The 21,184-nt window shown below is 35.4% G+C and overlaps 1 protein-coding gene across 1 annotated transcript in view; it reads right to left on the reverse strand.

Moving 5' to 3' along the window:
- Nucleotides 1-2,591: 2,591 nt before the first annotated feature.
- Nucleotides 2,592-21,184, reverse strand: part of kis (chromodomain helicase DNA binding protein kismet) — a 111,071-nt gene continuing 92,478 nt past the window's right edge. The window contains 4 exon segments of the mRNA XM_089096769.1: nucleotides 2,592-4,124; nucleotides 7,397-7,579; nucleotides 11,463-12,047; nucleotides 20,213-20,488. Of these exon segments, the coding sequence (XP_088952895.1) occupies nucleotides 2,838-4,124; nucleotides 7,397-7,579; nucleotides 11,463-12,047; nucleotides 20,213-20,488 (2,331 nt within the window). The 3' untranslated portion in view covers nucleotides 2,592-2,837.

A 21,184-nucleotide genomic window follows, 5' to 3' on the forward strand; every position in this document is an offset into this window, starting at 1 on the left:
TCATCATTGTTCTGTATGGCAGAACAATGGCGGTCTTCACACTTTTTTGCTAACATCAGTGAGATGTAAGATCTTGGATCAAAGATGAATTAAGAAAAGATCATCTTTGCAGAAAGATGTAAGAACTTAGCGCTAAAAAACGGGCCTATTGCCTTGTGTGGCGCATGCAATTCCAAGTCTAATAACTTAATACTATTTGGGGCCATAACTTTCAATATATTTTGTGACAAGGAGCTGAGTTATTGTACAATTACGCCCTTCTGTTCGTACTTGTAATCCGATCATACAAATTAACAGGTTTATTAATCGATTTGAGTTATAAGATAAAATTTTAGCATTTTCCTTTATCTTTAGCAGTTAGTCATTTGTCATCTTGAGTAGCTTAGCACGTGTGCCAAAATGAGTCGCCTTAGCCAAATGGTTGGTTCACAGAATTTGACATCCTTTGCCCGAAGGGCAAAGAATGTCAAATATTTGGATTTCCCCGTTGAACCTTTTGCACAAAGGGCGAAGGTTCATCCTTATTTGATTTAAGACGGGGGTCAGTCGCATGACTCTGTAAGCTCAGCTTAAAGGAAGTCTAGACGGTCCAGAAAAATGGGTACAAACCTAGGTAATCGGTACCAGAGAAATCTGGGGAGGTATGCAGCAAGGGCAGGATCTTCTTGTATACCTTTTTTTAATTTAGTAGTTTAGAGTTTGAATTTTTGAAATTTCAATTCCACACAAAATTACTATCAGCTATTTTTTACAAGAATAGCAAATGCTTTTTGGGACCTTATGTGCTCTTTTTTATTTAAATTTAATTATGCCTCTATTTTGAAAAACGAAATAATGGATTAAAAAATCGAACAAATTTCGATGCTAAAATTAGTGATAACGCTTAGAACTGGTAATTCTGCATCAAAAAAGAGAAAACGTGAAGAGAAAGCTGAAACATCATCTGTAATAGATGCTCTGTTGAAAAGTATTTTGAAAAGTCAGTGGTAAGATTTTTGTAAATACTACGCAGTTAATATCAATTTTGTAAGGTATATAAGTTAATTTCCATGTTTTTTTTGGCTCAAAATTATCTATACTAAGGCAATTTCTGGAAAATTTATAACTCCTGAAAAACATCATATGTATATACATAAAAAAAGATCATTTTTAACTAAAGCCTAAGTTGTTTAACTTACTATGCCAAAAATTTGATCACTTTTTCTTTTATGTACATAACAATGTGTAAAAGAAGAGATATATAATAGGCGCCCTATTAGAACATATTTGGAAAATCAGAGGGTTCTGCCTTTTCAACGAAACACAACAAAATAAAAGTTTTATTTTCCATTCGTAAAACTTAAAAGCACCAAGGATATTAAAATGAAAATATTTTTTGCCCCTTGGCGCCATCTTAGATATATTTATACCTGGAAATCGGGATTTTCTACGATTTTCCTTGTGATTATTATGCAATTATTAAGGTTTTCTCGATGCGTCAATTCCCTTCTCTGTTGCCACATAAATCGTAAAAGGAAACAAGCGGTCACTTTTCTTGTTTACAAGAAAAAAAAAAAAAAAAAAAAAAAAAAAAAAAAAAAAAAAAAGTTCTAACGCCCAATTTATCTGCACCTGATCGTCGAGCAATACAGAAATCTATAAGGTGATCAACTGTTATTTTCAATACGGCTATTGAACAAATACAGGCTAGTGCGAACATTGAAATTAATCAATAAAAAATAATTTATCTGTATCTGATCGTCAAGCAATACAATAGTCAATAGGGTGGTACAACCGTAATATTCAATAGGGCTATTTAACAAATACATACTAGTGAAAATACGTAAAATATTAACGAATGAAAGTGTTGTTTTTTTTAATCAGAAAAAAAATAGGGGCTCTATTGATATGTCAATAGTCAGCTAAAGTTAAAGTCTTCTTCATTAAAAATTGAGTTCTCTAATTTTTCCTTTCTTTTTTAAGAAGTATATGTAATATAATAAAATAAAGGAGAAATTTGCAAAATAAGATTTTCAGTCAATAAATAAAGTATCAAAATGCACATATTTTTCCTTTAACCTCATTAAGCCGCCTCCGTAGCATGTTTCAAAACAAGAACAAGTTTCTGACTTGTCTTTTCTTGGTTTTATAATTTTTTTAAACCTTCTTTTTGGACTAAAGATAGCTTAGTATAATTGTTTAGAAAAATATCTGATTATTCCCTAAATAAACAAAAATTATTTCGCACAATTTCCTTTTCTTGATTTTCAGTGGGTTTTTTTTTTCGACATTTCCCTATTTAGTCACCTCCTGAAGATTTTTTTTGCATTTTTATTTTCTGTTCGATTATTATGTTAGGTCAAAGGACCCAGGTATTCTGGTGATCGAATCCATCCATTTGCAAAATTATCATGCCTTACTCGAAATTGGTAGTATGATCAGTTAACAAGTTGGCTCAGTGACGCGGGAACGTCAGTGGCCCAGCAAACGCTTTTTGCAGGTCAAGATTAGCCTCCTAGTAAATGCTATACGCCTATTCTACAAAATATAATTTCTTAGGCGAGACCGAAAGCCGTAACTTTTTTACGAACAACGACAAAAAAAAACAATAATTCTACTTAATACAGAGTTGATTTAATGTACCAAATTGGACTAATTATATACATTTGTAACTTAAATAAATAAAGGAAAATTTAATGACACAATCTCTACAGAATTTATAGACACAAATGATTATACACTAACTTGGCTACACAGAGGAATTTTAAACTGTACACAGCACCAGATTTGTAAAAAATACGAAAGCATGCTTCGTTCCTTCCCACTCATTGGAATTTATATTCATATACGATATTTGATTAACTACCGTCATCGCCTTTTTTACTACTTTTCGTACTACTTAGGTCAACCGCCCCAACATCATCATTAGCACCGGCAACGCTAGATGTTTTGCTCAGATCAATACCATAAGAAGTAGCAGGTTCTTGTAGAGAACTTCTACTTGTTGATTTCGGTGGAGTTTCACTACTTTTACGTTTCAAGTCTTTTGGTTTTTCGTCCAACATTTGTTGGATTCCATTCATATCTGGGAAGTGCATTGGCATTCCGGGAGGCAGGCCAAATGGATTAAGAGCTCCCATACCCAAAGAACTGTACAATAAAGTCGGATTGCTCATTAGTAACGAGTTTAAGTCGGCAACTGATGGTGCACCTCGACCAGTGCTCCCACTGGAGGAGCCTTTCTTTTCATCTTTTCCTCCAGCTCCTTTGGAGGTAGAAGGCCCCGCGCCCGTCATATCAAAACTCATGTACTGAGGAAATAGAGGATTCGCAAATTGTCCAAGAGCAGCTGCAGCTCCAAACGGCATGAACATTGATTTAGGATCTAAGCATCCAAACAATGGGTTTTTTGGATCAAAATATTTCGGATCAATACCACCAAACATTGAATTTTTCGCGGTGTTTTTAGGATCCATAGCTGATAACATTTTTGGATCAAGAGATGCAAGCATCTTGGGATCCAAACCGGCCAGCATTTTGGGATCCAGCCCAGCTAGCATTTTAGGGTCAAATCCTGCAAACATCTGTTGAAATTTAGGGTCCATGGCAGCAGCAGCTGCTGCTAGTTGATTTTTTGGATCTAAAAGGCTGCTTATATTCTTAGAGTCCGTCAAACCCATACTTTTCGGATCTAGCATAGCAAGAGCTTTTGGATCAAGCATTGCCATTGCTTTTGGGTCAAGCATACCCAAGCTTCCCAGTGTTTTAGGATCAAGCATAGCTAGCATCTTAGGGTCTAACATTGCAAGAGTTTTAGGATCTAACATACCCAGTGATCCCATAGAAAAACTGCCTAGACTGGCAAGAGGATTAACTCCAGAAGTTGAGGGGGTTGCATGCAAGGGTGGTCTACCAGGACCTCTCTTTTTCGACTCTTTATGTCCTTGACTGGCAGAAACACTGCTTGTACTAACAGGCGAAGCTGCACTGGCAGGACTCGCGCCAGTCATCCTTTTCCCAACTTCACTAGATAGATTCATTTTGTCTTTCATTATTTCACTCCAACTTGGATCAACATCATATGCAGGATTGGCAAGAAGCCATTGCCCAAGATTGCGCAGGTTAGGGGCCTTTGACCCAACAACCTACAAGAAAAGCAACAATTAGCACAACAAATAAAGAAAAAGCTACAGAGACAAATTAAGTCAAACTGTCAAGTCTAATATAAAATCAGAAATAAGTTTATATTTAGCGTGTAGTCACATCTTAAAGGATTCACAAACGGTTCAAAACATAGTATCCACCAGAAAGAACTTTTTTACTATCCGTTGAAGTATACTTTCTTATTATTCTCTTTTTATTATTTTGCAAAAAAGGAACAACAACAAGAAAACAACACCAGAAGATTGAACATTACTTTTTCATTGGATCTTGTTTTTCCTTTAATGGTCAATTTCACTGAATGATAGTATTATATTGACATATTTATCTCTCTCTAAAAAAAAAAAAAAAAAAAAAAAGTATAAGGGATTTCGAAGTTTTGACTCCTATGAGACAAAACGGATGGGAGAAAGCCTTGAATTTTTGACACAATTTAACAAAGATCAAGGCACATTTTTTCAATGCATTAGAGGGAGGGAGACTTGCCTTTATTAAAAAACACTGACAAACAAGCGAGTTTGATTCAATATCATAATGATTATGGAATTTTTTTGGAATCTCAAGGGGAGGGGGTTAAAAAAAATCTGAAAAACAACCAAGAGAGTTTTGATTAGCATTAAACCAACTTAGTCAAAACTCAGAAAAGAACTATATCCAAAAAAAAAAATTTATGGCACATTTTTTTTTAGGTCGGAAAAGTTTGTTTATCCAGTAATGTTTATACCAAAATTTTTCTATTTTTTCTTAGAAAAAATCTCGAGTGGCAGTGATACTTTCACCAGGCGCAATCGTATCAAGCTAATGGTAATAGAATTTCTGAAGAGAGCTTACTCGAGCAACAGTATAGAGTTCTAGTGCCCTTTTTAAGAAGTGACCGAAGGGTAACTAGGCACTTCTTACACTATTTTCGCCACCAGGTCCCATTGTGGTTAAATGGGAATTGCTTCAAACCCTCAAGGTAACTGTTTCAATGAGAAAGGTCAATATATAAAAAATACGTGTCCAAACAGAACGCAACAGGTATAGACAAAAGATCAAGGGCCTAGAATTGTGAACAGTTAATACAAAAAAAAAAAAAAATTCTGGACTAATCAACTGTTCTTCTTTCTTTTTTTTCTTTTTTCTTTTTTTTGCGGGTTTAATAATAAGAACTTCACGTTTTCATTCTTATTTACTTTTTTTTTACATTCTAGTTACCAAAGGGTAACTAGGCCCTTCTTACACTATCTTCGCCTCCTGGTGAATAGTTAATACAAAAAAAAAAATAATCTCTGGACTTGTTACATTTTTGAATCTTACGGATATTGAACAATAAGTTTTTTTCGAAATAAAGAGTAGTACAATGCGTTGCAGCTACTGTATTCCATAGGTCACAGATTGGACTCAAACCACCAAAGACACAATAAAGATTCTGGATGCTAATCTATAATAAATTTGTAGATACCCAATAGGACCTTCTTTTGAATCAGGATGACAAAAAAGTAGCTCTTTCCTCAGAGAGAAAACTGTTACAGTTGACAAGGTTTTGCTAAATCAATTCCAACTGGTTATTAGGTTGAAGAAGAAATTTCCAACAGCGACCCCTAGTTTTTCAACACCGACCCCGAGTTTAGTTCAGAGACAAATCATAAAAGGTACAAATGTTAGACCTAATTTCCGGTTGACACACTAGTGGTAAAAATGGAACAGCCCCGTACCATCACTATTCTTCAAATAGATTGAGTCGATTCTGGGCGCTGAAAAGGTGCAATTGGGACAAAAACATTACTTCTGACTAAGGCTGCTTGAGATGTGACAACCATTCTGAAAGATGTCTTGAACACAAAAGATTAGGGGCACCCTTCCTCCCACCCCATAGACGCCAAATGAGTCCCTAACTTCAAAACACTGAAATTGTGCATCAAATGCTGCTTTAACCCAAACTTGGTCGAGATTCCATAAATTCTAGTAGTTTTTGTGACATGAACTCAGGGATCCTCCTTTCTCTCCCCCTCCCAACACATTTTAGATCATGTCCTTATTGCCAAAAGTCGCTTGTTTGACGTTATTGTCCCTTGATTCCCACCAAGATTAGTTAGGATTCGGAACCGTCTTCTGATAAATGTCTTAATGACAAATAATTTAGCTTGGGTCCCGCCTAGGTTGGATAAGGTGTGAGTTACAATACGTAGAACTGCGCAACATGCTGTTAGTTCCTCCGAGCTTGCTTAAACTCTGGCAACCCGTCCAGGTATATTTTGTGATTTAATTCCACCCCGAAATTCTGAGATTCTTTACGCTAGAGTATAAGTCATACTTTACAAAATCTAAAATCTGTTTATACATTTTCATTTACTGTTTATACATGATCCCCGTTATATAAAGAATACTTTCCCTTTCTTTTAACTTTTGTCATCGTCAATTACTTTCACTTGAAAAAAAAAAAAAAAAAAAAAAAAAAAAAAAAAAAAAAAAAAAACTAGTTTCTACCTTATATAGACCTAAACCGTATTTCAATGAATCACTTTTTCAATTCTGAAGTAAATAAGAATGAAAACGTAAAATTCTTATTATCAAACCCGCTAAAACAAAGAAAAAAAAAGAAAAAAAAAGAAAAGAAAGAGGAACAGTTAAACCACATTTTTATTCGTTCAAGTAATACTTTAGAACTCAATGCATTCTCTGATGTTACTTTCTCTACCAAGTTTCATGTTTTCCTGTCAACGAAAAATTGTTAAATTCTCTAATAATTTTAAAGACTATAAACAAATAGGAAAATCTCCTGCTTCTTCCTGAAAACAAATATCAAGCCACACTTTAGCCATGCCTGTCGATAAGAAAAGCCATGGTTTATAAACTAATAAGCGTTCTTTGTTGATTTTTGCGTCATACTTGTGCAACAGGGGTGGAAAATTGAAGTAGTAAGAAGTGAATTTAAAAGCCTAAATCAAAACTAATTTGTTCCCGAAGTTTTCTACCAGAACTAGCTTTTGCTACTAATATCTACTAATAGTATCTCTCATGTTTCGTAAAATTCATCATACAGACAAAAAAAAACTGTTGTTCCCAATTTTCATCTTTCCCAATTTCAGAAAAAGCCTTAAATCTTCGATCCAATGAGCTAGTCCTTAAGATTAGACTAAGTAAAACACACTAACTCACCAAATTACTGACGTAGTACATTATAGGCACTACAGTCGCTTTGAATTTTGCTCTTATTAACAACTGCGACTCGGGCATAAGACAAAACCATTCACACCAAAAAAGACAAAATTACCTTTTTTCCAGTTAAGCGATTAATTACAGGAACGGTTTCACTCCCTGTCAACTGGTTCCAGTCTAAAAGCATCTGTTCCTGTTTCTTTCCTTTTTTCCTTCGGTCTTCAATCGATGCTTCACTATCTGGGGAATGAGGCCTTTCAGGTGTTAATCCAGCTTGGTCGGCCAACCACTTTGAAACCTAGCAAAAAATAAATAACATGAACAAACTAAGTAAGCCTTATTTGTAATTTTTCTATGACTAATTCTTAAGAAAGACGAGCAACAAATCTTTTATTAAGACAGTTGATATGTAACAAAAAGAAAGTGATATTATGAATTGTACAAAGAGCTAAATTAAGTGATTAGAGTAAAGAGTAAGAGCATATATTCCTAAAATACATTAACATTTTTTTATACTCATAAATAAATTATTTCCCCCTGAAAGATCCAAAGAGTTAAACAAGACCACATGCTCCCCTGTCAAATCATCAAAATGATCTCTAGATGCTGAAGGTTTAGCTGCAAGATAAAACCACCTCTTATTTTTCCCCTATTACCTTTATTTACTTAAGTTATGTATTATTTTTTTTTCACTCTCTGTGCTCAAATACTTCTTTTTAAAAAATTAATAAGAAAAAATAAGAAAAACAACAGCAAATGTTTCGAGCTTTCAATGGATAGACATAAATTCTACCCGAATTTGGTGTCAGTTAAAACGAATACAGTTAAACCGTATTTTTTCTGTTGAATCCGCGAAACAGCGAAAATCAGACTAGAAATATATTGCATGGCAAAATAAGCCATCTTCAACAGATTTCATATCCTTTCAATTTGATTCCATTCCCATTATGACTTTAATTAGCACGTGTCCCAATTAAGCCTTTGGTGTTGTTTTTTTTCAGGCAGATTATATCTGGCAGATCATATGAGTCACATAGAAATGTGACTCGCAGCAAATTGAAAGGGTTCAACATCGGGCGTCAAATTTTGTGCCATATTTGAGCCATTTACCATATCAGCGTCAACTGGAGTGTTTGGGACTTCCTTCTCTGGAGTTTCGACGGGATAGGATTGACCTGATCAATACTTTCCGTATTATGAAAGGTATCGATAATGTGGACTGGGCTGATTTCTTCAAACTTAGTCATTACTCAGCCACTCGACAAAACTCGTATAAACTGTATTAGCCACAAGTGCACAAGAAAATACGCCAATGTAGCTTTGTTAGCCGTGCAACAAAACTTTGGAATAGTTTACCTGATACCGTAGTTTCTACGCAAACAGTGCAATCATTTAAGAGTGCTCTTGTTGAAACTGAGTTCTATGAAAAACAGTTTCTGTAATATAGTTGTTCTTTACTGGTGAATATTTTTTTGTATAATTTTTCGTTTTGTGTTTTGCAGTGTTGCTGTTTGAGCTGTTATTTTTTGTGTTCGTTATGCGACAAGCCTATGGCTTCCTCCTTTATTGAATAAAATAAAATAAATAAATAAAATTAGAGTCATACGGACAAGTAACCTTTGTGACGCTGAAACACACTGTGAGCTAAATATGAAACCCAGGAATATGAAGTATCAAACAGAAAATGGTTAGTAGTGTAATTTCTAGATGAGGAATAAGTGTGGTTTCTTAGAAAAAAGAAAGAAGATGCAGATTTAACATAAAAGCTTCCAATGTATGCACATAAGCATTATTAATTTGCAACATGGTGGCAGAATTTCTAAAAAAATTAGTTTTTGGTTAATTTAGTTACTCTGGTTTAAGAAGTTAAGAGTTTAAGTTCTTAAACTCTGGTAAAGATAAAACCCCAGTTACTTGCCAAAGAGGGGTTTATCAAATACTATGTGACTACGGTAATTACTATGTTGGAAGAACTCAACAAAATCTAGAAAAACGGCTACACCAGCATAAAGAAGACATAGACAAAGCATTAATGTCCAGTAATTCTAATAACTCCTTTGATTCTGCTTTAGCTAGTCATATATTTGATAGCCCCAGACACACAATAGTTTTAAAAAAATCTTCTCTAATTAGTAATGATTTAATAAAAACAGGTGGTTCGGGTGGTTTTATGGGATAAAACATAGGGCCGAAATATTCACTGAATTGAATTCCACTGTCTTGAGAAAATTTCCCTATTGTTTCTAAGTTGCGTTTGTTTGTTATAAAAAGGCAGTGTCGCTATTTACGATAACAAAATACTCTCACCTTGTTATTTTAAACAGGCGTTTTCTACTCTATTACCAGACCACAAAACCTAATCTTTCTACGTTTTCTTTCATCAAAATTTCAAATTAAACAACAACTCTCAACGTGGCTCGAAGATTTTATACAACGGAAAACAAATTATAAGATACTGGTAACTGCACAATTTCACACCTAGAGGGTTTCAATATATTATTTTAATGCTGAAACGCATCCTCAGCGTAGAAATAAAGCAAGAGTTACCAAGAACCCGTCTTGGAACCCTTATAATACGAGCAACAACATCGATTGAGTTGGATTCGAATCTAAGAAGATACAACAAGGATTCTATTGGCTAACTCTTGTCAAATATCATAAAGATCCGATAGGACCTTTTTATGGATGAGGATGAAAAGAAAGTAACTTTCCCCCTAACAGGACTCTGATTGACCAGTAAGACCCATTACAATAACTGTAGCTTTTGACAAGTGTCAAACGAATTCAACCGGGTCACCTTGAAAAAAGGTTGATAAAAAAAAAACATTTAATACACCCGCCCTCCCCTTCCTGAAGAAATCGAATTAGGTATACAAATAAAAAGGCGCAAATCTAAGCCTTGCTTTTCTTTCCCATCAAGCTCGGCTTGGACCCAACTTCCCTTTCTGGTCAAATCAGATCCTACTTTTGACTAGGCTTGGTTGAAATCCGACAAACTCAAATGGTTATTGTTTTGGCGCCATGGACTTAGTTCTCTCCTTTCTTTCCTCAGAACAATCACATAAGTTAGACTGATGATCGCCAAAAGGACATAATTTAAATACTACTATCTTACTTCTCGCCCATTTTCGTTAAGATCTGAGCTCCTTTTGGTTGATATCCTGATGACAATAATTTAAGGATTTCCTCCCCTTCCTCCTGCATAGGTTGGATTATGCACCAATTTTTAAAAGATAGAACTAGAACAATTGCTGTAATTTCCCCTGAGCTTGGTTGAGAGCTACCGTTGGGCCAAATGTCATGAAATCAAAAGTGCAGGACCTCTCCCCTCATAGCAAAGGTCAAAATGGGTATTGAACCTTGATGGTTACAACCAGGAGACATAAACATATTTTCAATTGTTTTTTTTTTTCAATCCAGTATCTCCTTCTGTTAGATTTTATAACGAGAATTTCAGGTGGTCAGATTGAATCCTGAGCTCCACAAAGAAAAATTAGGACATTACTTCTTACTTCATACCAATAATGGTAGAGATCCCAAGACCCGTTCTGGTAGCTATTGCGATAACAAGAGTTTAGGGCCCCGTTCCACACAGCTTTGACACTTTCCCTTAAGTTGATATCCAACCCCCCTCCGTTAGATCTCCCGATGAAAAGAATATAAGAATTCCATAAAGTTCGCATTGGATCATGATCCCAAAAGACACAAGCAGGACAATAGCTCTTGCCTCCTTCATAGTTTGGTCGATATTAACCTGTTTTCTTTTCCAGTCAGATGTCTTGATGACATGGATTTGGGGCTCTTTCTGGGGCCCCCCCCCCCTCCCGCAGATAATGCAATGTGTCCGATAATTCAAAAGGCACAAATAGGACATTGACCACTACTTCCCTTAAAGTCTGATTAGGATCCGGCAATCCCCTTTCATATATGTTCTGATGAAAAGAATTAGACATGATTTTGAAGCACTCCAAGAACATCTTTACTGAAAAAGTTGAAGGGAGAAGAAAACTGACAAAAAAGCAAATACTTAACAAAGTCCAACATTGACTGCAATCCATTTATAGCTCGATATTGAGACATATTTAAATCGTAGACATGAAAATTCTCTTTTATAGTATTTGCGGTAACGCAAAGGAGGGCTTGGACCTAGAATGAGAAGAACAAAATAAAGCCATTCCTACCTTTTGATCATTTGGAGGAGTGGACATGTCAAGTTTAGCGAGCGCCATATCAGGAAGTCTTTTGGAAACAGGGGTTTCAGCTTTTGCTCTGACTGGCTCGATAGACACTGAACTCGTGTCTAATTCGTCTAATTTTGAAGCCGGCCGATTATCTTTGCTACTACATCTGGTAATTGTCACACTTGGAGAAGGAGCCACAGAAGGAGTTGCAAAACTCTCAGGAGTCTTAGTGCCAGTTTTAGCAGCCGAGAGACCAAGAACAATTTCATCTAATTTTCGTCTCTTTTTACTTGGTCCAGGCTCTTCCGATTTTTTCTTGACAAGCTCTATACCAATTGGTGACTCTCGCTCTTTCTTTGAAGGAGGAAGTCCAGAGAGATCGAGGGCTGAAGATGTTGCTGTATCTACCTTCTTGGTAGTAACAGATACGGAAATAGATGGAGGGAGCCCTAAAGTTGCGGCAGCGTTTGAAGAGTCCATTTCTGTTTTTGAAGCTGGAGGTTGATACGAGTCGGAACTGGCATGTGACTTACTAGAAAGTTGTCGCATGTATGATTCTTGAATTGACTGTTGCTGAAGTAATGCCTGGAAGAGAAAATGCAATTTTACATTTTGCAACAGTTTTTATCTTTCTTCTCTCTAAACATTCCAAACGAGTCTGACACAGAAAGGACATTCCTTTATTATCTTAAATGAAGGCCTTGCCAAGAAAAGGAAAGTAAAGAAAAAAACAAACAAAAAAAACATGTCTTTCCCGCTAATAACATAGAGCTATAATGAAAACTTTAAATTTGTAACCTAGCCTTTTCTACAAATATCTCACTTAATCTTTTATCTTTATTTTTTAACAAATATATCACTTTACCACAAATATCTCACTACAAATAACCAAAGCAAAATTAAAAACAGATACAAATCCTTCACGTCGTTTAATTATGGGACAAATAAGTCTCAGTAGCCAGCATTGAGGGAGGGGGGAGGGAGGGTCAATTGACTCTTCCGATCTGGGATCGGTATTTGATATTTAGAAAAAAGACAGCAAGACAGATGAACCTTCAGGATTAGTAGATCAGAATTAACGCTCACAATTCTAGGTTTTTGAGTTTTCAAGCAAATAGCAAAAAAAGAACCGAGTTTTAACAAAAAAAAAAAAAACAATTATGACAAAGTTACGGTGACGATAACAGAGGGAATACAGCAACATTCCATGACAAATTTTGCCGTTATTAGACGGTCAGCATGTGTCCTTCTCTCAGTCCTAGGTGTTCAGTAGCAAATGGATGGTGACGCAGTTAAATAATTATTACGCAGTAACGTAACTTAAATAAATATTACCACAAAAAAGAAAAATATATTAACATGGACAAACAAAAAGCAAAGAAGAGGTTATTTTAAACTCCGCGGACAGTAAAGTATGGATGCTTAAAAAGTGGTTACAAATTAATGCGTAAATTACATACAGATGTGATTACCACTAGGACTCGGACTCACAATATTCAGCGACACTTTTCTGCAAAAACGAAAGTGTGAGTGAAATGACAGATGCAGATAAAACTAAATAAATTGGTAAGTCTGTAATAATTCTTGGAGAGCAAAACCCTTCAAGAGTTTTCTTACTCGCCAAAAATATTCACAATTATCAATATAAATGGTTTGGTTGGGCGTGCAATTATCCAAACACTTGCAGCAATAAATACTTCGAATGACCATGAAGAACTGCGTGTTCTTGCTTGAATAAATAGCACGACCAAAGGCAGTGAGATTTTTCTGTCAACTACAAGAGTGAACAGATTTCAAAAAGGGGCAAATAATGGACTTAAAATGTAAATTGTTTTCAATTATAACTGATGGAAGAAGTATGAGAGGAGAAAATGTTGGATTTGTTAAACTTGTACTTGTATGAACTTTGACGCTCGCTCCCATCGTTTCATACGGCAAACATTTATTCGCTAGGACATCTACGCAAAAACTTAAGGATGTAACGGAAAAGGTTGTCAAAGATCGTTTAAAAGGCGATGCAAAACTTTGTTAAACAAGATAATAGCACAGTCAGCATTAATACACTGGCACTTTAAAGCTTTTAGAGGAAATTGAATCAAAATATGGAGATTTGCTGCTACATTCAGAAATACAATAGGTAAATTGAGGCGGAGTTCTTAATACATTTGCAGTGTTTTGAAGACATATAAATATTTCTTTAGGAAACCAGTGAAAATGGCCTCGAACATGATGATAAACAACGGTTTTTAAGACTTTCGATACAAAAAGATATATTGAATAATTAATTATTTCAACCTTCGGCTCAAAGGAAACAAGCATACAAAGACAATTTTGAAAATATGTGAAAAATTTAAGAACTTTATTTCCAAATTGATGTTATTTGAAACTGAAACAAAACTAGAAATCTTATTTCTTTCCCTTGCTGAAAAGGGAACATCAAAACGAAAAAGTCAATGAAAGTAAATATCTTTGACAGCTGGATTTTCGTTTTTAAAATGAATATGAAGGCAGATTTTAATTTAGAAACATAGCAAAAGGTTTAAATTTATAATAAAGCCCAACGGAATAGGAGAAAATGTTTTAAATGTACCAGTACATTTCCAATGTAAAAATTGTTAATTTTAGTACTGAATTAAAATGATAGATTTTAAAAATTCAAGGTTATGGATGGGTGGAGAAGTCCAAGAAATCGCAGAAAGATTGGAACAAGAGAAGGTAATCATCTCCTTATAATATCAAAGTGCTTGACATCAACTCGAACGAAGTTTTCATCTTTGAAAAAAGCTAACTTTGTCACTTTGTCAATATAAGGTTTAACCTATAAATTGAGCAACCATTTTGATAAATGACATTAATTTCAAGAAAGAACAGGAAAAGGTTAATAGTAACCTGCATCGAAAATTTATATGTTTGTATTTGTCTTAAAATGGCTGATTATAAACCTGAATTGACTAAATTACCGCAACAGACTCAACTTGCGGGGACCCATTGATGTTGAAGAGAATTTTTATAAATAAAGTTCATTCAACAATGTTTGTTGTTATAATAATGAGAATTAGATTTCCAGTTGAAGTTTAAAAGTGTTTAAAATATGCCTGATCCAAAGATCCCTCTAATATCCAGATTTTGGTGGATTGCAACCTGCAGCCAAAAAAAGCTGCAGCTCCTGCTTTGAAGTTTCTATTCTGCTCTACTCTCGTTTGGACACGTGCAGCTAACGCCAAAAAACTTGTTCTTCAGGCCCTAGTTTTGAAAAAGACAAACAAAACTTATGAATCACTTGGAAAATGTAAAGCATTAAAGCAATAATCTTTTTCCTTAGGAAATTTTATCTTAGAAAGCCTTGGTATGGTTGTTTTAGTTCTTGGAGACTAAGTTTTTTTTCACTTTCATAACAAGTTAAATAAAATGGAAATACGAACATTTGTCTTCATGTCTTAAAATTTACTATAGGTCATTTCATGAATTAAGTTGTTCATTTGGGTGGAGACCACTTTTTTTATATTAATTGTATCTTAGCTTCAACGTACTGGATTCCCTTTGTTCCAGATTCCAGAAAATTTCCAGAAAACAAGGATTAGTGCTACAACGCGATTGAACAAAAAAAATTTGTCACTGAATACTACTCATTTCTTAGTGCCCAATTTGACTAGCTCCATACTAAAATAAACATATTCAATTCAATTCAATTCAATTCAAACTTTTTATTTCCTCCGAATACGAAGAGTAAAAAAATAAATAAAAATAATAACCGCTAATCAACAGGCAATAAGACTCGTTTAACCTATACGACAACAAGTACACAAAGGCCTTCAATCAAAATTACTACACAAATTAACTCTTCATTCAATAGATAATAAATTAATGCTTAAAATTAACACTTCACAAATTAACACTTCATTCAAAAATTAAATCAAATAAATAAAATAAATTAAGCTTCGTGCGCAGCTCTATACAATTTATGAGAAAAAACAGGTAAATTGGATAAAGATTTCTTTTGCTTTTTCTCCAAAACATCAACAGGGTTTTTTATTTTATATGTTTTCATTAAAAAAGTATTTGATTCAGATTTAGAAAAGCGACAAAGGAACTTAGCAAAATTAAAAAATGTGGTTTTTACATGCGCAATATTACTAATTCTAAAAAACGGGAGAAGCGATGGAAAAACTAAAATCTGAGGCAAAGCGACTGTATTATATACCCGAGCCAGTGATTTCCGAGAAAGAAGATCGCGAAGACAAATTACTGCCTCGAAACTAGACGCTATTCTACTTTTAACTGCTTTAGAAATAGGAGCACGGCATAGAACTGAAGTTGGTCCATAAGGCACACCAAGATATAAAAAAGAACGGTTTTAGAATACTGTCATAAATACGAACAAATATTTATGAAATTACCAGATCATTAGCTTTAGGACCAATAATTAAAAACTGACACTTTCCAGTTTCCAGGGTGAAAACGAAGTCCATGCTCACTAAAAACCTTTGCTAAAAAATCTACATTTTGTTGAAGTGACTGAAGTGATCGACTCAAAAGGAGTAAATCATCTGCGTAAGCAATCCACGACAGAACATAACCTTTACCATAAATAAAAGTCAACTGAATTTGATCAAATAGCCCCTAAACAGTTATATTGAAAATCAAAGGAGAAATAATGCTTCCTTGTCTCAGCCCCCTACATAACTTAACATTATAATCACTAAACTGATTCTTCCACTTAATACAAATACGAGAGGAGCCATACCACTTTTTTAAAACCAAAACTACTGGTAGTGGGACATTATTCTTCAGAAGCGCAGTCATAGCCCAAGAACGGACAATTGAATCATACGCCGCCGCAAAATCTAACGCAAGTGTATAAACTCTATCCCATTGCTTACAAAAGGATATTATTCTTGAAAGAAGGGTATGAGCAACATCCATGCTTAGACCCTTGCGGAAACCAATTTGATTCAGGCCTTGGTTACAAGACTCCAAATACTTTAATAAAACTAACTCAAAAACTGTGCTAATCTGGCACGAAACAGTAATCGGCCTGTAATCAGAACATCGATTCGTATTCCCTCCTTTTTTTGAAAGGGGTGAAGTGGTAGCACGAGAAGAGCTAGTTGGAAGAACTCCAGAAGAAAGAATAGTAGTAAAGAGTAGCGAGGAGAATGATTGCTTTGGGGGATGCCCATTTTATATGGTTTGAATGCATACCATCATGATCAAAAGAATGCTTACTTTTTAGAGCTTTAATTGCTACCGTTACATCTTCAACAAAAACAGATATCTTACTATTTGGGCGGGGCTTTGAAATTTCTTCCGATAATAAAGAGTCAAGCCATGATTCAACTGCCGCATCACCGGATGAAAAAACATGATTATAATGAGTTATCCAATCATCTAGTTTCAGAGAACTATTAGAATCTGGTTAACAATTATTATAACGACGTCTAGAATTAACCAAACTCCAAAGCTCATTCTTATCACTAGTAATCCTTGAACCAATTTCATCTTTTATAATTTTATTATGCAAACGCAACTCAGCCCGAAAAACGCGTTTAGTTAATTTCATACCATCATAAAATGGTCCAGATCGTGGTTTTCCCACGGAATTCCAAAGGTAACAAGCTTCAGATGCATTTTTTTGGCTTTGCTTTAAAATCGGGTTACGGTTCCAAACTGAAAAACGAGATCCACAACGGAAAGAGTCAGTCGTAAAGACTTTATTAGCCCCAACTTTTAAACTATGAACAATTTCAAGGTAAAATAGATCAATATCAATTTGATCAACATCCTTAGAATAATTTACAATTATTTTAGCTAAAAGTGCATCTGATTCTTTATGATATTTGCACATTTTTTCCCTGTCCCAGATCATTTTATTTACAATTTGACTAGAACGATGGATAATTTTAAAAGATAGAATTTGAATATTTAAATGAAAAGAAAGGTAAAATGTCTAGTAATATGCTGACCCAACCAAACATGAACAGGCTGTGCTAATAAAGTTACGTCTGAAAGAAGCGCATGATCTAGACTAGAGCAAGAATCAAAATGATGAACCTACATAAAACTTGTACCCTCTTAAACTAAAGTGACAACCAAAAATAAAGATAAAAGAGCGGAGTATCAGACATCAGAGATAGCAATGTTGCAGTTAAAAACCCCGCAAATAAGCCACTGGAAATCTGATGGAACTTTCGCCACAAATCGGGATAATTCTAAACATACAAAATTGAAATCAAAATCCGAATCAATAGCATGATAATTTGTTAGTAAATAGCACGAGAAAAGGATAATCCCTGGGATTCGAACAGCAACAAAAATAACGATTAACGGCAAACACTGAAACTGGAATTTTCTCTCGAATAAAAATACAAACGCCTCCAGATGGGCGTCCACCTGTAGGTGTAGCTGGAGATATAAAACACTTAAACTGCTGCGAAAGAAGACTAGTAGAGTGGTCCAGAAGGTGATGCTCTTGCAGACACAAAATATCCAGATCGCACAGCATAGACTGCAATACATGTTATTTATGACCAAAACCATTCAGATTCAGAGATGTAGTCTTTGCACTAGTCATTGTTTATTCTTTGCAACTTTTTTGATCAGTTACTGGCATCGGAAGCTAAATCTAGTCTGCTCATGAGATTCGCTATGGAAGCAACGAGGTTCATTCTGGCAAGGGTTGTTCCTAGAATGCGAGTGTCCACTACCAAGACACTTGAGACAACGTTCCACGCTAGAGCAGCCTTACGATATATGCTCTAGCGACCCGCATTTGTAGCACATTCGCGGTAAAAACTTATAATCAGTAAGCCGGAAATGTTCGTAGCCAATGTGAATTCCATGATGCAAATAATTAGACTTAGCCGTCACCGAATGGAAGTATACCCGATAAGATTTCGAATCATCGATGCACTGTATCTCTTCGATACCTTGGTTTGAAGCACACACACTCTCTGGATCGATCGGAAAGTCCACTCGTGATAATAAACCGACGATTCTTGATTTGCGAACCTCAGTTTTACTGACCTTTTCATTCAAACAGTCTTTCAAGTTTTCGGCGTTTTGTCTTTTCGTATGAATGACCCATTTCTGATGCTAGGATCCTGATTCCTTAGAAAGTGAAATCCGCACTATACCATCAGCTCCATCCAACGATTTCAGAAAAGCTTCACGGTTTAAGGGATCATCACAATCTTGTGGCGGTGAATCTACTACAAGACCCACTGTTTCTGACTCGCTATTCAGCGGAGACCAAGATTTATCATTAAGTTTTTCTTTATTTATACAGCTCAAAACCTCGCTCTGTAATCCGTCACAACACTCTTTCACCAAAGCAAGAGTCTCCGCTACCTTACTTGTGACGTAATCAAGTTTATCAATTATGCTAAAAAGGTGCTGGTCCCAGGTTTGAATGGCACGGCTAAAGTGAGCATTTTGATCCGTATCTATCGCAGGTATCGTATCACTTGCAGTCATAACGAATTTCAGATTTGGCAAGCGAGGGGTTGCATCCTCAGAAATAAGGATGTCTAAAATATCCCGTGACAGGCTTTGCTTAGCAGAGGGGCCGCGACGTGCAAGGAGTTTATGCGTGGGGTTCACTAGAGATGTTAGGAGGCTTCTAACTTGATCAAGATGATCATTAGAATAGAAGTTTACACACGAAGATACACAGGAGGCGGACGAAATTCTTGACTGTAGACAGTGCCGGAAAAAACTTAAAACTGGTGAATAATCAAGAGTCTCTGAAGGAGGCGGGATCTGCGGGGAAGCAGGTTTATCAGCAAATTTCTCGCAGCAGTCAGAGCACTGATATATTATAATATTGTCTTTCTCAATGCTCTGAAGAATTTCACAGCGGTTATGGCAGAGACGACCACAACCCCCAGCAGATGTGTTGCAAATAACTGTTCCTCTGGTTGCGAGACTGAGGCTCTCTTTGCAAACTTTGCATCCTGTCTTGTACAACTTTTCAGAAGTCACGGCAGCCATTTATCAATTAATAATAGAAACATATAAATATTGACTTAGGTACCATGCGCTAAGGAAATGGAAGGGGGCTAACCCAAACCACTACCCCGCCTTCGCCTGAGTAAAACTATTACCAGATAAAATCTCTGCTTACGGAAGGTGTTCTCCTCGGTGATCTTGAATCCAAAAATAGCAGTTCATAAACGCTCACGATCTATCACCGCGTATTGTGCCAAAATTCATTTCATTTCACATAGCATCCTCCTTCGCGCAATTTAATTTACTGTAATTTATTTCAAACTTAATCCTTATTCCAAACTAAGTTACTGAATTAAATTCAAGCTCAAGCAGTGAATTAATGAAATGAATTCTCCTTATTTTAAGCAAATAAAAGCAAAATAAAGATGCCCAGACATTTTCTCCAGAGGCAATTTGCACATTCCAATAAAAAGCGAAAATATGTTCCAAAGCCGCCTGAAGTTTTAATCATCTAGTACAATTATCTTCGCAGTCTGGGAGAAGTCTGCGCTCTGAAGAGAGAAGGCCAAAGTTGGAAGCTTAAAAATACTTTCCTGTCCTCTAATCTGAGCAGTAGATTCATCCCTCTACGTTTCACTTACTTAACAAAACTTCTCAAGTCAAGAGAAAGCAGCCACCCTCTACCACAATTTCACTGTTGCAATTTAGCTTCTAAACAGTTCCTCTATAACGTTTGTAACGCTCCATTGGAAAATACATATAAAACATGAAAAGACGGTTAAAAATTAAATTTCAATTCTCACCTGTAATCTAGCTCTTTCTACGTCATATTCAATATTGCTACGTCGTCCACGTCTTTTATTATATTGCAGAGTCGGAGCTTCAGGTTCTTCCCCAAATGAATACACTTCAAGCGGATCTTCATATTCTTTAGCAAGGGGTTTTTGAGTAGGAAACAGTTGAACTGGTGGCTCATCTAGAATGTGGTCTTCCGGCGCCACAAATGATTTTGGCACTGGCCACATGCCATTTTCAATAGCATGGACAATATGTTCGAGACGAGCAACTATTGCTTGATCCTAGAACAATGAATAACACCGACATTAGCGACAGAAAATGCCTCGTAATGTTCTTTTTTATTGTCTTTTTTTTTTAATTTGATGTTTAAGATAAGTTTTAAAGACATAATTAACTGATATCCAGAAACTATACTGATTGTATATGAAAACCTATCACTTGATGAAATACCTATGTTTTAGTCAAGATCCGACGGATTGAAAAATGAGTAAATAGGATGATTTAACATGCAAACATAACCTTTGATGAGTAAATTTACACTTAAGGAATTTTGTATATTTCAAATCAGCATAAAAAGGAGATTCTTTTGACATAGGTTGGGTAAGGTTAGACCTAAAAATCTTTAGCATTTAATCAAACGACGGCTTTTGCCATTGCAATAAGACAAATACATATAGAGATTTTCGTAATGCGAACATACATGACCCTTTCCCCCTTTTTTTTTTTAACGAACTCTCCTATGGCAATGAAAGAAACAGCCACGAAAACGAATTTATAGATTGCGAACTCAATATCTAAACATTTTAAGTGGTAATGGTTCTTTATGACTTTCGAGCTTATTTTGGGAGACGGAAATATAGAGAAAGGAAAAGACGGGAGAGAGAGAAGGAGAAGAACCAAGAGGGAAGAGAAAGAAAAAGAGAAGAACCAAGAGGGAAAAGAGAATGATAAAAGAGAATGATTAAAAGCCCTATTTA

Source organism: Artemia sp. Qi Xiang Cuo, chromosome 11 (assembly GCF_049724085.1).
Source record: "Artemia sp. Qi Xiang Cuo chromosome 11, ASM4972408v1, whole genome shotgun sequence".
Classification (NCBI taxonomy): domain Eukaryota; kingdom Metazoa; phylum Arthropoda; class Branchiopoda; order Anostraca; family Artemiidae; genus Artemia; species Artemia sp. Qi Xiang Cuo.